At 42.8% G+C, this 19,238-nt stretch overlaps 1 protein-coding gene across 1 annotated transcript in view; it reads left to right on the top strand.

The window, feature by feature from the left end:
• Window positions 1-17,855, top strand: part of CBL (Cbl proto-oncogene) — a 40,923-nt gene extending 23,068 nt beyond the window's left edge. Inside the window, exons 3-16 of the mRNA XM_086766255.1 lie at window positions 1,611-1,757; window positions 3,095-3,251; window positions 4,776-4,897; window positions 5,911-6,048; window positions 6,820-6,907; window positions 7,446-7,577; window positions 7,998-8,201; window positions 9,728-9,859; window positions 10,939-11,316; window positions 12,255-12,349; window positions 12,845-13,000; window positions 13,445-13,548; window positions 13,995-14,177; window positions 16,839-17,855. Of these exons, the coding sequence (XP_086622381.1) occupies window positions 1,611-1,757; window positions 3,095-3,251; window positions 4,776-4,897; window positions 5,911-6,048; window positions 6,820-6,907; window positions 7,446-7,577; window positions 7,998-8,201; window positions 9,728-9,859; window positions 10,939-11,316; window positions 12,255-12,349; window positions 12,845-13,000; window positions 13,445-13,548; window positions 13,995-14,177; window positions 16,839-17,110 (2,308 nt within the window). The 3' untranslated portion in view covers window positions 17,111-17,855. The remainder of the gene's footprint in view (window positions 1-1,610; window positions 1,758-3,094; window positions 3,252-4,775; window positions 4,898-5,910; window positions 6,049-6,819; window positions 6,908-7,445; window positions 7,578-7,997; window positions 8,202-9,727; window positions 9,860-10,938; window positions 11,317-12,254; window positions 12,350-12,844; window positions 13,001-13,444; window positions 13,549-13,994; window positions 14,178-16,838) is intronic.
• The last annotated feature ends 1,383 nt before the right edge of the window (window positions 17,856-19,238 follow it).

Genomic DNA, 19,238 nt, shown 5'->3' with positions numbered 1-19,238 from the left:
GCCTAGTTTGATGCCAAAACCAGCTTTCTTCAGGGAGATGGTACACTACGATAGTAACATACTTAATGAGAGCTTGGAAAACAAGGCATTAAGAAAATACAGCGTGACTGAGGATGCTTCTAGCCTCCCTCTAAATGGTTTGGTATTTTGCAGTCTGCAAAATAATTTGTTGCTCAGTGTCATAACTGAGTCTGTGCAATGCCGTGGAGGTTGATGCAGTCTTCTGACCAGCTCTGGTCTGTTGACATAACTTAAAGTTGTCCTTTCCCACATGAAACTAGTTCCTTCTACCTTTGTTCATCTGATGTGGGGGTGAAAAAAAAAAGCCTCTGGCCTAGAAATATCTCTGTCTCTTTTCAGGAACTCCATTTTCTTATTTCTGGAGCATGTAATGGAGAGGAGGAGAAGAGAGTCATCCTTTGGATAAAGGAATGTGAGAAGGAGGTGCCACTATTGAATAGTTTGGGTTTTTTTCCCCATCTACGAGTAGATGGTGACCTCTCTAGTGCGTAATAGTACTATTGTTTCACTCCTAAGTAGGAAGATTCTTTCTTTGGCATTCCTGTGCTGCTTCAGGCGTTGATGCTTTGAGGTAGCTAAGCTAGCTCTATTTCTGCATAGCACAGCTACAACATAGAGCTTACTTCCTTAACCTAGTCGCTAAGACTACAAGGAGGGAAGAAGCAGTCCTTGGCTGTACTTTGTACTGCTGGAATTTTCTGTCAATCCAATGCTAGTTTCTTGTTAAGCATGTACCCCAAAATGTTCCCAGTGCTGCTGTATCCTCTCTGCTAGGCAGTAGTCCTCCTGTCTTCTATTTCTGGAAGTCTTTTCCACATTGACTAAATCTGAAGCAGGGAATATCTCTTCTCCTTTTCTCCCACTTGTCCTCTGCAGTTTAGAAAAGGGCATACCCTGATGGACCAGAGTGTTCCTGATATGTGAGTGTAGTCAGGCAGAGAAGGGACTTGAGGTACCAATTTGTAGTTCAAATCACAATGTGGTTGAGCGCCCTGGCTGCCAAGGTTTTGTGTGTAAGTTATTACCATTTTAGAAAAAAAAACTACAGGTGTTTTGACCTTCCCTTGGGAGCTGGGCCTGTTATTATTGGTTAGATACTGTCTGAGAAAATTAACTCTATTGGGACCCTCTGGAGACTTGGAAAGACATTCAGCTTACATGACCCAAGGCAGTAGTAGTTTTATTTATAAGGAGTTTTCAGGCCCAAGAGCAAGGAGTCTGATGAGGTTTTCGCTCCGATTATGCTATTACTTAAAATGTGTGGTCTGAATATTGGTTCTGGCCGTTTTCTGTGAATGTATTTCCTTGGGGAGGTTTGCCTTAGAAATGACCTGCCCTCCTCAAAGAGGTTATGCAAAGTTAGTCAGTGTGGAAAATGCCTTGACAAATGCAGACCTTGCTGGTAAGTACCATGTGGTGGATGTGTTCTGAATGCTGGGTAAATACTTGAAAGGTGGTCCCAAATAAGAGGAGTTTTCTAGGCTGGGATACTTATTGAATTGAAATAGGTACTATTTCTCTTTTGTTCAGAGTGCTAAACCATGTCTGTCTTTTCTAAAAGAAATGTTTGGTTTTGTGGTCCTTTGTAGGCGTAACCTGACAAAGTTATCCCTGATATTCAGCCATATGCTGGCAGAACTGAAAGGTATTTTCCCAAGCGGCCTTTTCCAGGGAGACACGTTCCGGATCACCAAGGCAGATGCTGCAGAATTTTGGAGAAAGGCTTTTGGTGAAAAGTAAGTTTTTTCTAACTGTGCTTAAAAATAGAGATGTAGGAACAAATCGCACAGAGCACTGTGTATTTTTAAAAATTCCGATTTGTAGTTCAGAAATGTCTTTGTCAGGTTGATCATAGAAGTGAATGACAGGAGAGACCTGCTGGTCCTCTCTCTGGGGTGGGGTACAGAATTGTTCCTACATAATTTCCCAGTTCTTTGTTTTGTCTTATTTTAAGTGTGTCAAGTGATGGATCTTTCCCAGCTTTCCCTGGGAGGCTCTTTTACTGTCACAAAGTTGCCCTTGATTATTCAGCTTAACTTTTCCTCTCCTTAATTTAATTCCATATCTAGTAAGTAAGCTCCACGTACTATGCAAAGTAATCTACTTTCTTCTTCCAAAGGTTACCATACCCTCAACATTAGTTGTCTTTTAGCTAAGCCATTATATTACCTTCTTTTCATCTTACCTCCAATTAGTTGTTCCAGTCACTTAGTAAACTTTCTTCTGGCTTCTCTGAACTTTTGTCAGTTTGCATAATACCTTTGTTAAGAAAGAATGAAGGATGAAGTGAAGTGCAATATATATTTGCCTGCATACTGTTGAAATGTCAGTTTTAATTTTGGTATCTAGTAAAACTCTGACTAAATGAACTGTAGAGGTGTCCACAGCAACAGTTGAGGATTAAAGTTAATGGAATTGGGTACTGCTTTCTAACTAAGGTACTTCACTTCAAGAGTGTAATTAGTAGCTGTCAGAACAAAAAGCAGTCATATATTTACTCATGAATAACACAGTTGTCTGAAGCTAGGCATGTTCTTTCTATGTTTCTATTCCACTTGATACTTTAAAAGATGGAAAATATTCCTTTAAATAGGAGCCTCTGTTTGGCTTCTGATTATCTTTCTTCTCTGCTTTTTCCCTCTTTAGAAGATTGTTTACTGCTTTTAATTTTTTTTAACTGTCTAGACCTCTACTAAAAGACTTATTCTTTCTCTACCAGCCGCAACATTATGAAATTCTTTTCAAGTTATGATGTTGTATACAGATCAGGGTACATACTAGTGTTGACATGATAGGACTGCAGAAAAAGGGAAAGGAGAAAGCAGAGGTGGACTTCTGATTCCAGAATTTTGCATATACAGAGAAAATTGTTTAAAGTTCATTTGGCTGCTAATTTCCTGTAGTACCAAGAAGTCCTGTGCTTGCATAACATTAATAAATTCCTTGTGGCTAATTTTGATTTTCCTCTCTTCCTTTATCATGAGGTGCATACTCACAAAAAAAATGTGTAACATATGTACATGTTGGTCATCTTCAGGCATATTGCATTTACAGATGGCTTGCTTTTCCCCAGGACTGTCGTTCCTTGGAAAAGCTTCCGTCAGGCATTGCATGAAGTACATCCAATCAGCTCAGGGCTGGAAGCCATGGCCCTGAAGTCAACAATTGACTTGACATGCAATGACTACATTTCAGTGTTTGAATTTGATATCTTCACACGACTTTTTCAGGTAAGAACTGAGGAATGTGAATCACTTGAAATGTGTCTCAGTGCTTCAGGTTAGACTCTTTTCCCAGGACAAACTATATTTTACACAGTAAAATGATGTTATTTATGCTGTAAGGGATTTAGTCATCTTGCTCTTCATCCCCTAAACAGCTGTAGGACCCTGTATTGCAGTAAAAGTGTGTGATATTTCTGGCTGTAGAAGAAAAAATTGTCTAAATATATGCTGCGACTGTAAGGCACATTCAGTATCCTCCCATGGATCAGTTTTTCCATTTCAAAGATCACTTTTAGACTGAAGTTCTGACGCAGCTTCTGTAAGCCAGGAAATGTGAAGCTTAATTTATCAGTCTGTCTTTCCTTGTCCCTTTCTTTCTTGTCAGATTTATTTTCCGTGATGGGGGGCGGGGGGTGTTCACGAGGGAGCACAAGCATGGAAATTTGGGCTTCCTAGCTTTTGAACTGACACAGCCAGCATGTTGTGGACATGTCTGTGTTCTGTGTGCAAAAAGTATCTATATTACTGAAGTCACATTCATAATAGGTAAAATTCTAACCCGCAATCTTCAATAGTGTCAGACTCAAAAACACAGCTTCTGATGGTGCAATTGGATATTTACAAGAACAAACACTTACTTCTTTGGCTCTGACTTGCCTTTTCCCATGTGATAGGGTGGGTTGTAATTAAGATATGTCTAGATGAAAAATTCCCATGTTCCATGTTGCAGTGTAGCTGATCTCATTCAGTATTTTTTCCATCTATAGTACATAAAGAGCAAGTTAAGAGTTGCTGCACTTTCAAAAAGATGCAAAGTTTTTAGGGAGAGCTAGTATCTTCTTCTGGACAAGTTGAGAAATTTGGAAAAAGTGGATGGTATTTAGGCACTCAAGCCCTTCTCAGGATTGAGAGCTTTCAAACTGTTGTTATGACTTTTGATGTGTTGTTTTGAGGAATATTTAACATGTAAGTGCTGGTTTATTTATTCAGATCTTAGACTAGCCAGTAATCCTTGCCACACCCAAGTAAGGTTAGGTGGTTAAGGAATAGTCAAAAGCATCTTACACACAGTGAAACTGAGACAGAGAGGGGAGGTCACTTTCCTTAGGCCATATAGGAAGTCAGTGTTGAAGATCAGACTAGTCATGGTTTCTGGTCATGTGCATAATCTTATTAAACTCCTGTCTTTGTCCCTGTCTCAGGAATGAGTAATTTTCTCTGCAAAAGCAGCACAAATAGGCAGCTATTCTTGAGTTGTCTTTTTGTGCCCTCAATGACTTCTCCCCTGGCATTTAGTAAAGGAGTTTTAATTAAGGTCTGTCTTAGGTGATGTTTTTATCACCGACAAGAGAGAAACTCAAATGCTAAGGCTGCTGCATAAGAATGTAGGTTTTAGTTCCTCTGCTGGATTTATGGTGGGATAAGAAACCTTCATTAGCTGAAGAACTGATTCCTTTGATTAAGGAATACTGTATGTGTTGATACTTTTTAGAAGTACACAGTTAATATATTTCTTTGTTGTTTCTATAGCCATGGTCATCTTTGCTGAGGAACTGGAATAGCCTAGCGGTGACTCATCCTGGTTATATGGCATTCCTAACGTATGATGAGGTGAAAGCCCGGCTTCAGAAATTCATTCACAAACCTGGCAGGTTAGTGCTTGGCAGCAGTGGCTTTTTTCATCATTCTTGCTAATGTTGTTGATTACTGCGCTGACTGAGAAGGTTGGTTTTATTTTGTCTTTGTCCTTCTTCTCCAGTAATTTAAACTGAGAAAAACCATACCTTGCCCTCTATTTGGAGATTATCCTCCATGTGGTGACTTACCTCCTATCCACCCCCACAGTGGTGACACCAGCTCCCTCAGGCATGAGCAGAACACAGAGGCAGACACTGCCTGAGTGAGCTAAACAGTTGGCTGTTTAGGACCCTGAATAAGGGAATGTATCTAGAGGTCTCATAACTTTCTGGTGTGTACACATAAAACCAGGGGAGCTGAGCAGATTGCAGCCTCCAGAAGCAGTGCGTACATTTGAAGCCAACTTCAGACAAAGCAGCTGACTAGTGTTTGCACTGGAAGAAAGCAGCATGGTAGGCACAGTAGGCTGCAAGGTAGTGGTGCAGGCTGGGCGGACTTAAGAGGCTGCGGAGGGCAACACGTGCTTCTGGGGGGGGTGCGGCCATGAGTGGTTTTGGGCTGCCTAATGTCCTGTATAGAACTTGGCCCGATACAACAGGGCTAACGGATTGCTCTTTATGCAGGAAGGGCCAAGTGTTCATTTCTGGAGATTGTTACTATACTGTTAAGTTCTGTGCTGGTTTTAAAAATTGAAACCTTGTGTTTGTTGGTTTTGTTGGGGTTTTTTTACAGTTAATTGGAAAAAAATTATTTTAAGGATGCTAACTTTTCTTGCTCTGGATTCTGGGTTTACTTTCACCTGGAGGCCAGTGCTTGGATGCTTTTCTCAGTTCATATCAGATTGCAAGGTTCTGCTTTGATCTTCCTGGGGGTAAATTGAGGAGAGCTGGAATAAATCATCAAGTTATTCATACAAGTTTTTATTTGCTGTCTTGAGATAGCCAGACAAAGGCTGCCTACTTGACATTTAATCTTTTTTGTCTGTTCCAGTCCAAACTGAAGCTTCTTTTCCTTTGTTTGTTTTCAGTTATATTTTCCGATTAAGTTGTACGCGACTTGGTCAGTGGGCCATTGGCTATGTCACTGCAGATGGGAACATTCTTCAGACAATCCCCCACAACAAACCTCTTTTTCAAGCACTGATTGATGGCTTCAGGGAAGGCTTGTAAGTAACTTTATAAAAATTAAGTTTTTTGCCCTTTTTCACTGTGAGTTTGTTTTATAAATCTCAATCCTGTGGTGAGGTCTTAAAGTCAGTTGGGTGGTAAAACATCCCCTCTGCGTTCATCACGTATTGTCTGCTTCACGGGAGAGGCAGCATGTTGCAGAGGTCAAGCAATCACTATTGACATCACTGAGCCCCTTTTGGCCATCTCTCAGCTCTTCCTTTTCATTTAGACCTTGATTCAGCAAAACAGTTCAATCATGTGAATAGTCCCATTGATGTCAGTGGAATAATTCGTTACTTAACTGTTTTGGCGCTTGAGAATTCTCAGACAGCTATCTTTTGCACTGGAGAGCTGTACTGTCCTTTGCAATAGCAGACGATAAGTGTGCATCAGTGTTTTCCTTGTCATAGATTCTTTTCTAGTCAAGTCCTTAATTTGAGCCACCGCAACTGATATGTAAGAGTAGTCCGTGACCACAACATCCTGTTTAAATTAAAATTGCTGCCAGGAAGATAAACAAGCTTCTTTTTATTTTTAAGAAGGACATGTTTGATTTCTGTCCAATAGTAAAATTCTTCCAAAACTTCTTTTAAATTCAGAATACCTTGAATTCCCACCCCTTGCTGCTCACTCTCATTCTTTCTTTCCTCCACTATCCCCAAAAGAAACCGTATACCTGTGTTTGTGTGTATGTGTGTATGTTTGTGTGTATGTATATGCACATACAGAGAGATTGATCTTTTTTTTTTCCCCTCAACTGCTTACAGTTATTTATTTCCTGATGGCCGGAATCAGAATCCTGACTTGACTGGCTTGTGTGAGCCCACACCTCAGGACCACATTAAAGTTACACAGGTGAGCAAAGTATTCCATCCCACCAAACACGCTTGCTTTCTTCCAAATTTCTAGCCTCCTTAGCTGTTTATACAATTCTGTCATGCTCTGTATTCCTAAGGCTTTTTTTTTTTATGACTGATGTATTGTATTTTACGGGAGTTGCCGAAATCTTTGAATGGTAGGAATGGGCAGAGGAGATTGCAAAGGTTAGGCAAATCTTTATGCAGGGCTGACAGATTTTAAGATTTTAATTTTTTTAGTATGTTCTGCCAAATATTCATTCTTTTGCGCCATTCAGCGTGTCTTGAGCCCTGCTTTCCTAGTCTGTTCTTGGGACACCTAAATGAAAATCTGGGATAACTTGAAGTCCGCTTTTTTCAGAGCTTGACGGATGTATCTGCTATGTAAGGTTGTAGGGAAATCTTTGCAAACTTTTGTTGTCCTTGTGTTCGGAATTTATTTATTCCTGCAAATCTTGTGTTGGGTTTCTTGTAACTATGACTACTTATGCTTGTTATTTTACAGTATCAACCATGTCTGTCTGTCTTTCCCCAAGGAACAATATGAATTGTATTGCGAGATGGGCTCCACGTTTCAGCTGTGTAAAATATGCGCTGAAAATGACAAGGACGTGAAGATTGAACCATGTGGCCACCTGATGTGCACGTCCTGTCTCACTGCGTGGCAGGTTAGGCATTGCCTCTTGTTAATCTCTCTGAGAACAGCTCGTTGCTCTTTTACAGAAGCGATATATCCTCTTCTCAGGACTGTTCAGTATACTTCAGGTATGGAGATAAGATAGCATAACTGAGGACATAAGCTCATAGTTCAGTGCATCAGTGCCAGCTTCACCAGTGCAGGGAGGAGCTGGTTAGATGCCTAGTCTCTTAATCTAGGAATAGGCAAGAAGTGTGAGGACTTGCTAAAAAGCTGCTTTTCTACTTAGGGAGAAAATAGTCCATATGTGTAGCACAGTTTGCCTTTCTGTCTTCCTCTCAGTTGAAAGGTACCTGCCAGAAAGCAGGTTTGAAACTCTTTTCTTATTAACTGTGTGTTTAATTTCGGCATCATAGTGGCTGTTGTAACAGATCTCTTTTCTTCCCTGAAGGAATCAGAAGGCCAGGGTTGTCCGTTTTGCCGCTGTGAAATCAAAGGCACGGAGCCAATTGTAGTAGACCCTTTCGACCCCAGAGGAGGAGGAGGATTAGCACGGCAAGGGGCAGAAGGAACTCCCTCACCCAATTATGATGATGATGATGACGACAGAGCAGATGATTCCCTCTTCATGATGAAAGAACTCGCTGGTACCAAAGTAAGGTCACTGGAGTGTGTGCCAATAGATGTGGCAGTATGTACAGAGACGGCATGTTCTCTGTCAGTTCTCTGTAGTCTTAGTGATTTGTGCGTATGAGGGTTGTCAGACCTTACAACAGGAGGGATTTTACCTGGTATGGAAAACCCAGATTTAGGTTCAGTTTTGTCAGTTTAGTTCACGCTGCCAGTTTTATTAAGCAATGGTGTGATTACTTTGAAATCTTTCATCTTTTGTTTGTTGTCTTGAAAGAATCCTTAGAAGGGTGAAAAGGCTGGCTTGACCTATTGGAATGTACCATGTAGGTTTATAACACTTCTTTGCATGCTTAGCAATGCTGCTTTTGATTTATTAGCTATAGTTCACTCCTATCAGCAAAAATTCATCTGTTTTACCCAGTGATGAATATAGCCAACCAGGTGTAGTCTTCCCAGAGTCCTGATGACTAACAGGGTAGAGGGCAGGCTGTTTTGCTGAGGAAGTCAATTTGACTGACATCTTTTTATATAGTGTCTGATAAATTTGTATAATAAAGGTGTGGTAACTATGCCATTAGTACTGCTTCCTTCCGGGAGATGTGTACGAGACAGACATACTTTATGGATCCCTGTGTGTTTTTTCATAAAAGTCTATTGCTGCTCTTGCACATCAACACTTGGCATTGTTTTACTGCATAGGGAAGTGGGTTTGAATTTGACTAATTTTTAATAGTTGAATTCATTAAGATAAGCCGCCTTTCCTGATCAGAAAGAATCCTCTACACTGGTTTGCCTATGACCATGTTTCTCTTTAGCTTCCACCCTGCGAAATAGCGTACTAAACAGTAAACCATGTTCCTGGAGGTAGATTTTGTATACATAGCTTGGGGCAGCAAAGCAGTTTCCTCAGTGTGACGTGCTGTCGTGGTTTACAGTAGACCAGAACTCTGTACTTGTTGGCATTAGTGAGTTCAAACCTGTGTAAAGCTTTTCAAAGTTAGGAAGCGCTAGGCTTGCTTGTAAAATAAACTTTACGAAAAAGAGAAGAACAGGCACTGTTCTGATTTGTTAAGTGGAAAAACAGCTTTCCAGGCACAAAAATGGCGGTTTTGGTGCACACTAGTGATTGCTGCAACAGCCATGACACTGTAATCAAAGTGGTTTGCACAGTGCTGCCTGCAATGATAAGTAGGTTTTGCAGCAGATCATGCCCTCTTGTGTCGAGAAGAAAAGAAGTTTCCTCCTGCTCAGGGGCCAGTAAGGCCGGTTTGTTACTCCAGCAAAACAGTTCGTCTTTTATTGTGCAGTTTCAGTTGTGTGCCACAGCTAAGCCCTTTGGTGATCTTCAAGGCTTGCTGCAAGTCAAGTGCTGTTTTCCTGTGAAATTACCTTCATTTTACTGGTGTATGATTGTTACTAATACAGTAACTTGTTACCAATAGCGATATTCAAAACAGTACAAGTCACAGGGCTTGAAAGCCTCTCTAGAGAAAAGGAGTTCTGCTGGGTTTTGTCATTTATTAATTTTCCTGTTCTTTTCTTTTTCAGGTCGAGCGTCCTCCTTCTCCATTCTCAGTAGCTCCACAGGCCGCCCTTCCTCCCGTGCCACCGCGACTGGATCTTTTACAGCAGCGACTGTCCAATCCAGCTGGGATTTCCAGTCCTGGGACGACTTCAAAGGTCAAACACACCATTTGTCCTTTCGGCTGTGGTTTTGGTGGGGCAGTCAGGAAGAAGAGCATTCTGGTGAACCCTACGTGTTCTCTGTGACAGCCCTAAGTACTTTCACACAAGACTCTTTCCTTTTCTGTAGTCCTGTTAGGCCACTTTCGTTCCATTCTTCACGAGAAGCTAGTCTGTCCTGAAAGCAAATGCTTCCTTCTGGAATCCATGGTAGAGGAGAGTCCCTTTTTGTGTTTAAGGGGCCTGCCTTTCCTTCACATTTGTCCATGTAATTGCTAGAAAGAAGCTGAAGTACTTGCTCACTTAAGGTCACTGGTGTCCTCGTGTTGAACTACCAAGTTATTGTTATTACCAGTATCTTCACTGGTTTTCAGCCTCAGCCACTGCTGCCTATGCCCTTTCAAGCTGCATTTATGGGCTTGCATTTTGTTCTAGCTAGCAGGCTAGATGCGGGAAGAAAGGTGTCATATTTCTATAGAAACTTTTATTTTCATCACAAATTTTTCCATTGAGCATTTTTTCAGCTGGACAACTAAGGAAGGAATGAAATGTGTGTGACTGGGAGAGATTAACTGGTTTTCTGATTGACTAGCAGAAGGCAGTAGTATGATCTTGGTGGCATTTGGTCATTGGCTCTTGAGATACAGCAGTGGTTCTTCAGCTGGTTTGGGTGAAGTAGTGAAATTATGCTTGAAAGTTCAGGCAGAAGAAAATCTCTATTTCTATGAATATTCATTGCTGACTGATGAATGTTAACTTGTATAAATAAACCACAATTGAATTATTTTTTTAAATGGTGGGTATCCTTTGTTAGGAATCTGATCAATGCTACTGTAAGCTTTTTTTCCTTCATGAAACATAATCTGGGGTGTGTTATCTCTTCAAGCCTATTGAGAAGTTGTCTCTGGAGGGTTAACTTGTGGAGATGTGGAGAGTTATTTCCACATCTTTTGAGATAATTTCTTGCAAAATAGATAAATCTAAAACCAAACCTCACCCTTCTGCCTCCCTCTTTTTTATGTTTTGTGGCTAGACTGCCTTTGTTAAGCAATATTTTACATTCTTCTGCCTTCCAGGCTGCACCTGGTACTCTTCACAAGGATAAACCTTTGCCGATCCCACCCACACTCAGAGATCTCCCGCCGCCACCGCCTCCAGACAGGCCACATTCCATTGGGACTGAAGGTCGACCTCAGAGACGTCCCCTGCCCTGCACACCAGGAGACTGTCCTTCGAGAGACAAACCACCCCCTGTGCCCTCCAGTCGTCAGGCGGACCTGTGGCCATCCAGGCCAATTCCAAAAACCCCATCTGTAGCTCTCAGCCCTGGTGACCCTTGGGCTGGGAGAGAACTGTCAAACAGGCACTCGCTTCCCTTTTCCTTGCCCTCTCAGGTGGACTCCAGGGCTGACAGCCATCGGCTTGGGAGCACGCTCAGCCTGGACAACCCGGCGGTGAGTAGGCCTAAGGTGAAGGTAGTTTGTGAGGAATTAAGTCTTCCAAGGCGCCCTCTTCTCATAGTTGCCTCTGAATAGGGCAGTCTTGTGCCAAGGGAGAGATGGAGGGGAACTGGTGAATGCTAGGGAAGGGAGAATAATGGGAGGACTTCTTTGGGAAGTGCTTTCACGCCTCTTGCGAGCAAGGCTGAAATCCCAGATTGAGCAGTCATGAGCCACAATTCCATGATCATTGTTCACCTTTCAGTTTTTGAAAAACAGAATATCTTATATTGGGAGCTGGAATCCTGAAAAAGTGTAACTTACTCTTCTCAGTTTTCAGTCCTGTAAAACCTGCACACGGTAGCTATGATTAGTTTAACACAGTAAAATCTGAATTAAGTTTGGATCTGTTATTATTACCAATGTCATGATGTGTAACTTAGTAGTCCAACATATTGTTCTCTAAAAGAAATCCCAGGCAGTTTTGCTTTCTTTTATTTCATTCCCGTAATTTTTCCTTTTAAAACCTCCAGCTTTCTAAAATTGAAAGCAAGTACATTTTTAGCCACGTTGTCTAGGAAAATGACACTTGCAGAGTTGTCATTCTGTTTCTGTATGTGTGTGCTTGTCTACATCCTTTTCCTCTTTTCCTCTGTTAACATTTTGGCCTTTTGGCCTGTTTTGGCTGAATTTGCCAAAGCCATTGGAGTCTCAAAAGATATGAAGTTCCTGCGGTTTTTCTGTAAACAGATGGTTGGCTACAGCAGAAGAGCCCTGCTTGTGCCCTCACTGAGGCAAAACTGTCACAGAACTACTGGATTTCTAAGGTGTCAGTAAATGCTTTGGAATAAATGAAGGCCCTTCGTTCCCCTAAAGGACGCGTTGAATGCCTGACCAACAGCTTTGCGACTATGTGGTGTTTCTGATTCCTGGTTTGGAATTTTTTCTTTCAGAGTTTGAACAGTGGTCCACCAGCAACCTCAGAGTGTGAACGCCCCAAAATTAAACCCTCCTCATCTGCCAATGCGATCTACTCCTTAGCTGCCAGGTCTGTTGTTTTCTAGCAGAAGTGCTCCTTTATAATTTACTGACTGGTAATTGTAGGGCGCTCTCCATGCTGGTGCCAGGGACAGAATTTGACACAAGTCTGTCAGCCTTAGTTTCAATCTCTGACAGAGTCAAAATACGTTGTCTAGAGAAAGTAGATGAAACAGACATCCCAAAGATTTGTGGATAGTGGTGGTAGTGTGGCAGTAGGAAACAGGCTACAGTTGCCATTAGCTCTTTAATGAATTCATTTCTGTGAAGTAGGTGATGGATAATGTGTATGATATTGTCAACTTCCTTTTTGCATAGTGATTTTGTGCCAGTGTGGCCTTGCAGCTGGGCTGCTGAGAATCCTGAAAGCTGGATTATTTAGACAGAATCACTATAAGATGACTACTTGTTACTTCCACTAGGGATTTTAAAAGCCACTTTAACATTGATTACATTTGGTGTAAATGTTTTTCTGATGTTTATATCTTATTTCTTCTGCCTCCAGACCACTGCCTGTACCAAAACTGCCTCCTGGGGAACAGTCCGAAAGTGATGAAGACACTGAATACATGTCACCATCCTCTCTGCCTGTCGTCTCTCCAGGACCTGCTGTACAAAAAACAGACATCAAAATGCCTTTGGAAATGACTCAGAGTTTACGGTGAGATTCTGTTTGGATGTACTGTGCTTCCTCCTTACAGCTCTGGAAAAGCGTATTTGCTTATTCCCCCGATTATATTTGCCAGATCTAGACAACATAGCTATCTGTAAATGAAATGTGACTACTGCTCTTTCGCAGAAGCCTTGTACTAAAGGAGGCAGATAACCACTCCCCTCTCTTTCTGCCAGTAACCTTTTGAAAGCAGCAGCAACTGAAATTCAAAATTCTGTTTACAGGCTGTGTTCTGGTGGTAGCAGTTAAACTTTTTTAAGCTGATATGCTGTATTGCAATAGACGTTATTAGCGCATTTTCTAGAATAAATATTCTTTCACGAACAGTGATGATTTCACTTTGCAGCTGGGATCTGTGCAGAATGTCAGTTACAGAGACTAGGTTGACCAGTGTCACTTGTCTGAAGGCAAATAATGTGTTCTGTCCCTCAGAGTTTTAGACTGTGACCAGCAGACGGATGGCTGTATGTATGAAGCAATGTACAACATTCACTCCCAAGCAGCATCCTCTGCTTTCGAGGCTGTCAACGCTTCTGGTGAGTGGGTGTACTAAAAAAATGACTGAATTGGTCCCAGTCCCAGTTGGAACAGCATTTTAGGCTGAATTAAATGTTACTTGCTTTCACTGTTAAAATAGCTAGGATGTATGTGGAAATGTCTGTGTTCTGCAGCCTGCATGTGGGGATGTTGTTGAGAAGCCTAGTTGGAATGTGCTGTAAAAATCCTCAACAATTGTTAAAAAAATTATTGTTTTGAAGACTTTTATTTTTTTCTGGGCGGTAGTTGTCAGCCCACATCTATCATAAGTATTTTTAATCTAATACTACCTCCTGGAAAGAACTTACATCGAATGTGGGGTTTTGGCAGCCAGACCTTATTTCTGTGTCCTGTCAATGTTTGTGGACTACGGGGGTACAGAGTCTGCCTTAAGAGACAGAAGCTCTGTTCAGTCCTAGAGCTCAGAATGTGCATCTTATTCTAGATGAAGGGGATCTGGCAGCAGCCACTGCCAGCAACGGCCCTGAAGAGTCAGAAAACGAAGAAGATGGCTATGATATCCCCAAACCACCACTACCAGTTGCTATTGCTCGTCGCACACTGTCTGATATCTCCAATGCCACGCCTGCCTTCAGCCGAATATCTTTGGAAAATGACCCTGTAACAGGTTAAAGAACACCCGTAATCTTCATGTTTTAGTGGGTACTGATGGCTCGCTATGCGTGTTTGAAACTTCTGTCACTCCCTGAAGGTTTTGTGTGTATGTTGTAAAATCAGGTTTACAAGTCAGAATTACACTGCTGCTTAGGTGTTCAGTTTGGTGTACAACTTGGAATGCACTGCTTTGGTCATTTAATCACTGAGCTACCAAATCACATTTAAATCACAGTTAGGAAAACCTTTCCTCAGCTTAAAGGCTATTCCGTAAGCCACTGTTTCCTGCACGGTATGGCATACCTTTTGTACCAGGGCGTACCAGGGCATGAAATGGAACTTCAGAGCATTGCTGCTTATTGCCGTTGCAAGTAAAGATGACATGGCTGGCCTTGCGCAGCTTGCCTGGCTCGGTCTCGGCTGCGGTTGTTGCCAGCAGATGGCACAAGTGTACTGTTTGATGTTGTTGGTTCCTTTGAGCGGGGACCTAGCGGCTCAGCAAGGTCAACTTTTTGTCCTTGGGGAGGACATCTTGTTCTTCTGGCTGCAAGGCACGTTCTCCTAGGGAAAAACCAAAGCCTCGTCTCTCCAAGAGCCTTTCTGAATAATGGTTGACTTATTCCCTACAACTGCCTGCCAGCTCTAAAGGAAGCTGTGAAACTCTTCCTGTTTGGGGGGCTGTCAGCATATCTGAACACCCTGGCGACTGGCCAAGTAAGAGGAGTGAATTTCTTGTTCCTTCTGGAGGCAGATGGGAGGCAGAGCCTCCTGTACCCAGGACCACTTGCCCCAGTGAGTCTTCTGTTCACCTGCTTCACCACTTCCCCTTCCCTGAGCATGCCCTTCTTCAGCGCAGAGAAGAGTTTACTAGTGCAGAGAAGACTGTTAGCTTTTGCCACTCCTCCCTACTCCGTGTCTCGCTTTTTAAGTCTGCTACTCTGTCTGTACAGTGTGACTGACGGGGATAAGAAGGGGCAGAGAGCGCTCTTATCCTGCTCCCAGGTGAAGTACTGAGCTTAGTCATTGACCCTTCTTTGTTTGTAGAACCCTGAAATAACAGTGCTGTTGTCCTGCCTTGTGGTGTTAGAAGACTTGCTAATGAAAAACGCTGTAGAAGTGCTGATTGTTACTGCTCTGGGAAGCATATGTGGTTTTCTGAAACACTGGGCATTGGCTATTGCTGAAGCCTGTTGTTAAGCAAGCTTGACTAGTATGGGATATTTTGGCAGATTTATGTTCTCATGCATTGTACCCTACAGTTTCTTAATCATTTACCAAAAAAATCTGCCAGCAGTTGCCCTTTCAAATTGACCCGTGGTCTCTGAAATTTCATCCAGTTCAGGCTGAAACAGCTATTTCAAAAGACAGTTTGGGGGAGAGAAACGAGTAGTCCTTTTTCTCAAATGTACAAAAAGCTTTTTATGTGTAAGGAGCTTGTACTTTGAAGATTAGGAACTTGAACTGCATTGGGGTTGGTGAGGAAGCTTCAATGAATTTGTTTCCCGAAGAGCCTTCTCTATCTTGGCGCTTTCAGTTCAAGTTTTTCAGAAGGGCTCCACAATGACTGCTTCTTTTCTGAGTGCTGCAGTGCCCACTCTTCAAAAGGGATTGTTTGGACACTCTTAGTCTTACAGAATTGTCTGTTGTACATCAGTTCTGCTGCTAGACAACTCTACCTTGGATGCCTTGAAGAGTTTCTCCAGAAGGCAAATAACACGTTCTTTAAGGTGATGTCAAATATTCGTACAGAAAAGTTTCTTGTGCTTTGTAAAGTAGGAAAAAAAATGCTTTCTGCAATGATACCGGAGATTAGACCTCAGAAACTATCAGATGTTGGATTAACACATTAAGCAGTGTGGTTTTTCTCCAAGGCATTAGCTAAATCCCTGGTGTTTGGTTTATTGGCTGTTCTTTTTTCTCCTCAGGAGTAGGACATGATGTGGCTGCTGGCAAGTAACACATCTGAATGACTAAGAGAAAAGGCGGAACAGGCTGAGCTTACTGATCTGCCGTAGCTGCCAGCCATTCAGTAGGCTGAGCTTCAGCAGGAGCTCTTGTAGACGGCCCTGGCCTGCTGATGGGCTGGCAGAGGAAGAGGAACAGACTCTTCAGAAAACATAATTCAGTTGCTGGAGCGATTGTGGTGGATGAGCTGTAACTGATAGATCTGGTTTTGTGCATACGCTCCCTCAGCATGCTGCCATGCGGACAGCGTTCTGTGAGGAGAGGTCAGCATCTGGACAGTTAAAGTAGGGGTTGCTGTCTGATTCTGGAAGGAAATGGGATATTTGGTAAAGTTGCGTATTCTCTGTGTCATTTTTCCCAGCAGGTCTCTGTTGCTTATTCTAAAGACCGATATCTGAGCTCTGCTTGCACGTGCGCATACATCCCTTGTCTGTTTTTTCTATTTATGTGGTCTTATCTTAATAAATGAGCCTGATGTGACCTCCTGATTAAACAAATCTCCATAGCTGTTTTTGCACAGGAAAGGAAGCTGAGCTAATCTGTACCATTGTGTAGGAGGACAGGCTGGTTGGAGAAAGTAGTGTAGCTTTCAGTGGCATGGTTTTGAAGTGCCATTTATCAGCCTAAAGTCATTCCTGCTTTGTTCCAAGCAAGAATCACATGTCCTTTTTTGAAGTGATGAGTTTGTTTCTCCTTTCAGGTTTTTCAGATGGCTCTCCAGTTCCAGAAAGGCCGCCAAAGCCGCTACCAAGGAGAATAAATTCTGAGCGGAAAGCGGGGAGCTGCCAAACGGGCGGAGCCAGCAGTGGGACCAGTGCGTCACTGCAACTCTCCAGTGAGATCGAGAATCTAATGAGCCAAGGCTACTCATATCAGGACATTCAGAAAGCACTGGTCATTGCACATAACAATATTGAAATGGCCAAGAATATTCTCCGGGAGTTTGTTTCCATTTCCTCCCCTGCACACGTGGCCACATAGCACATTACCTCCGCACCTGTGACTTCTGTGGACCAACTGCCTGGGCAGCCGTAGCCCAGCTACGCACCAAAGGGGAAGGGGGTTCCTTTAGAGACTTCGTGCTGAGGTCAGTCCTGCCTCTTAAGAGAATCAGTTATCAGGTTTTTGTGGTTCCAGATTTCAAAGCAGCGGAATGAAATGGAGCAGAATGGTGTTTTATACAGTGTATGTCTTGGAGTCCTTTACCCCTACCTCTTGTTTGAGAGAACAGGTTTATTTCCAGGGTGTTGGTAGAGAAAGGTGTCGCAACAAGGGATCCCCGAGCTGATGCCCTGGAGGCTGGGGGGAGTGTTTTGTGCTGTGAATTCTAAGTGAATGCTCTGAGAAACAAAAGTCTTGAGGTCGATGTGGTGTGTCCTGTGGTTCATGGTACTAGGTTTGGATCTGTTTGCTGCTGTGTGTCTGGCTCAGGCTTTTTAGAGCAGCTGGGAGGCCACTTTCTGCTGGGAATAAATAGGAGACCTTGGAAGAGTCTTTCGATTACTTCCTGTTTGCCATGGTGTTTCCCTCTTGCCTGTAGTAATAGCATTTGTTGCTTAGGATTCGAGTCCTCCCTTTTTGCCTCGAGATAGCGTGACTTGCTTCTGTCAGGCATTTTGATCTCGGCGCTGCTGGGAGTTGGATTTCTCTCATACGTGTCCTCTTGCCGGCAGCACGGGCAGCACCAGATTCCAGGCAGCTAGACGTGCTGAAAGTTTTACATGTTTTTGAGGGGTGGGAGAGGGTGGGAAGAATTTGAGAGATAGCGAAGAGCTGGCTGCTGCTTCTCCTTTTTTAGCCTTGAGCATTTTGTGTTTCAATGCTCAGACTTGATTGTGGCCCTGCTGGACTCGAGCAGCCCTCACCAGACGCTCCCATGCGCTCTTTCTCTGGGAATGTTGCACCTGGTAAATACAATGTTTTATTTATCTTAATTGCATGGTGGCTGTCGCAGACTCTAGTGGCCATCGTCTCCTTCAGAGAGCTTTTGCGGGAGCCAGCTGTCTTTGTGCCAGGCTGTTTTGTGGAATTGGTAGACACAGCTGATGTATTCGTTGGTATCTTACCTGCTTTGCAGTAAAAGAAATGCAGCAGTTCTCTGCATGGCTATCAAAACAACACAGGGGCTCTTCTTTCCATTTCTGTTACTCTAAGGTATTGCCAGAGCTTGTGTTAAAGCAGATCTGGGAAACTTCAGTATTTGTTAAATGGTCACAAGCTTTAAAAGTCAGTACTCAGCTGTTACTTTGAAAAACCCTGACTTGCATACTCAGCTACTTAACTCTGTTCATATATACTTGATGTGCGAGAAGTGTGTGGTTCCTTTTGAGGGGATTTAAATCAAGTAGGGATACACCGATCACAGTCTGACAGACAAACAAGTGCTCTGTGTACACTGGGAGGCTGTTAGCCTTTTGAAGCATGTCTAGCATTATTTGCATCTCTCTAAGGGCAGGAGCAGTCACTAGGCAAAGGGTTATACATGAAGTATTGTTGGAATGATTATGGCAGTTGGATGCAGTTTAGCCTTTTAAAGAATCTAGTAGCTGGCCCAGATCTGAGAGAAATGGCTTACAACTAGTGGAGAGGACTTAACAAAGAGTTATAAGGGAACTAAGCGTAAAATATTTGTTTTCTGTAGAGTATAGGTTTCTCTCTAGATCTACAGCTTTATAAAATGATGGAGTGAGTTCTGGGCAGTTTTAAAAGCATGAACTGTCTCGCTTTACTCCCTCCCTTTCTGTAGTAAAGAAAATGTTCTCTGAAACTGTAAGGAGCTCTCCTGCAACGCTTACAGGCCATCACCACTGTTGCTATTTCGGGGCCAGGGCTGAACCTTGCAAATGCAGCACACTGAGGAGATTTATGTCAGTGGGCATGGTGCTCTGCAGCGGTGCAGAGAGAGGTCAGGTGCTGCCAAGAGCAGGGCCTGGCCTTGCTGAAGGTGCTGAGTTGCGGAGGAGATGATGTCGGTGCATATTGCACTCGGGGAATAAGGAGGAGCTGTTCCTTTTCCTCTGCCCACATGTGCAACAGTCAGTGGTATCGTGAAGCAGTCCTACTCTTTCTGTGTGAAGTGCTCTGCCAGTTATGCAGGGCAGCCTTGGTC

This window comes from Chlamydotis macqueenii, chromosome 24, assembly GCF_036417535.1.
Source record: "Chlamydotis macqueenii isolate bChlMac1 chromosome 24, bChlMac1.mat, whole genome shotgun sequence".
NCBI lineage: Eukaryota > Metazoa > Chordata > Aves > Otidiformes > Otididae > Chlamydotis > Chlamydotis macqueenii.
This window is presented reverse-complemented; position numbering and strand designations above follow the sequence as displayed.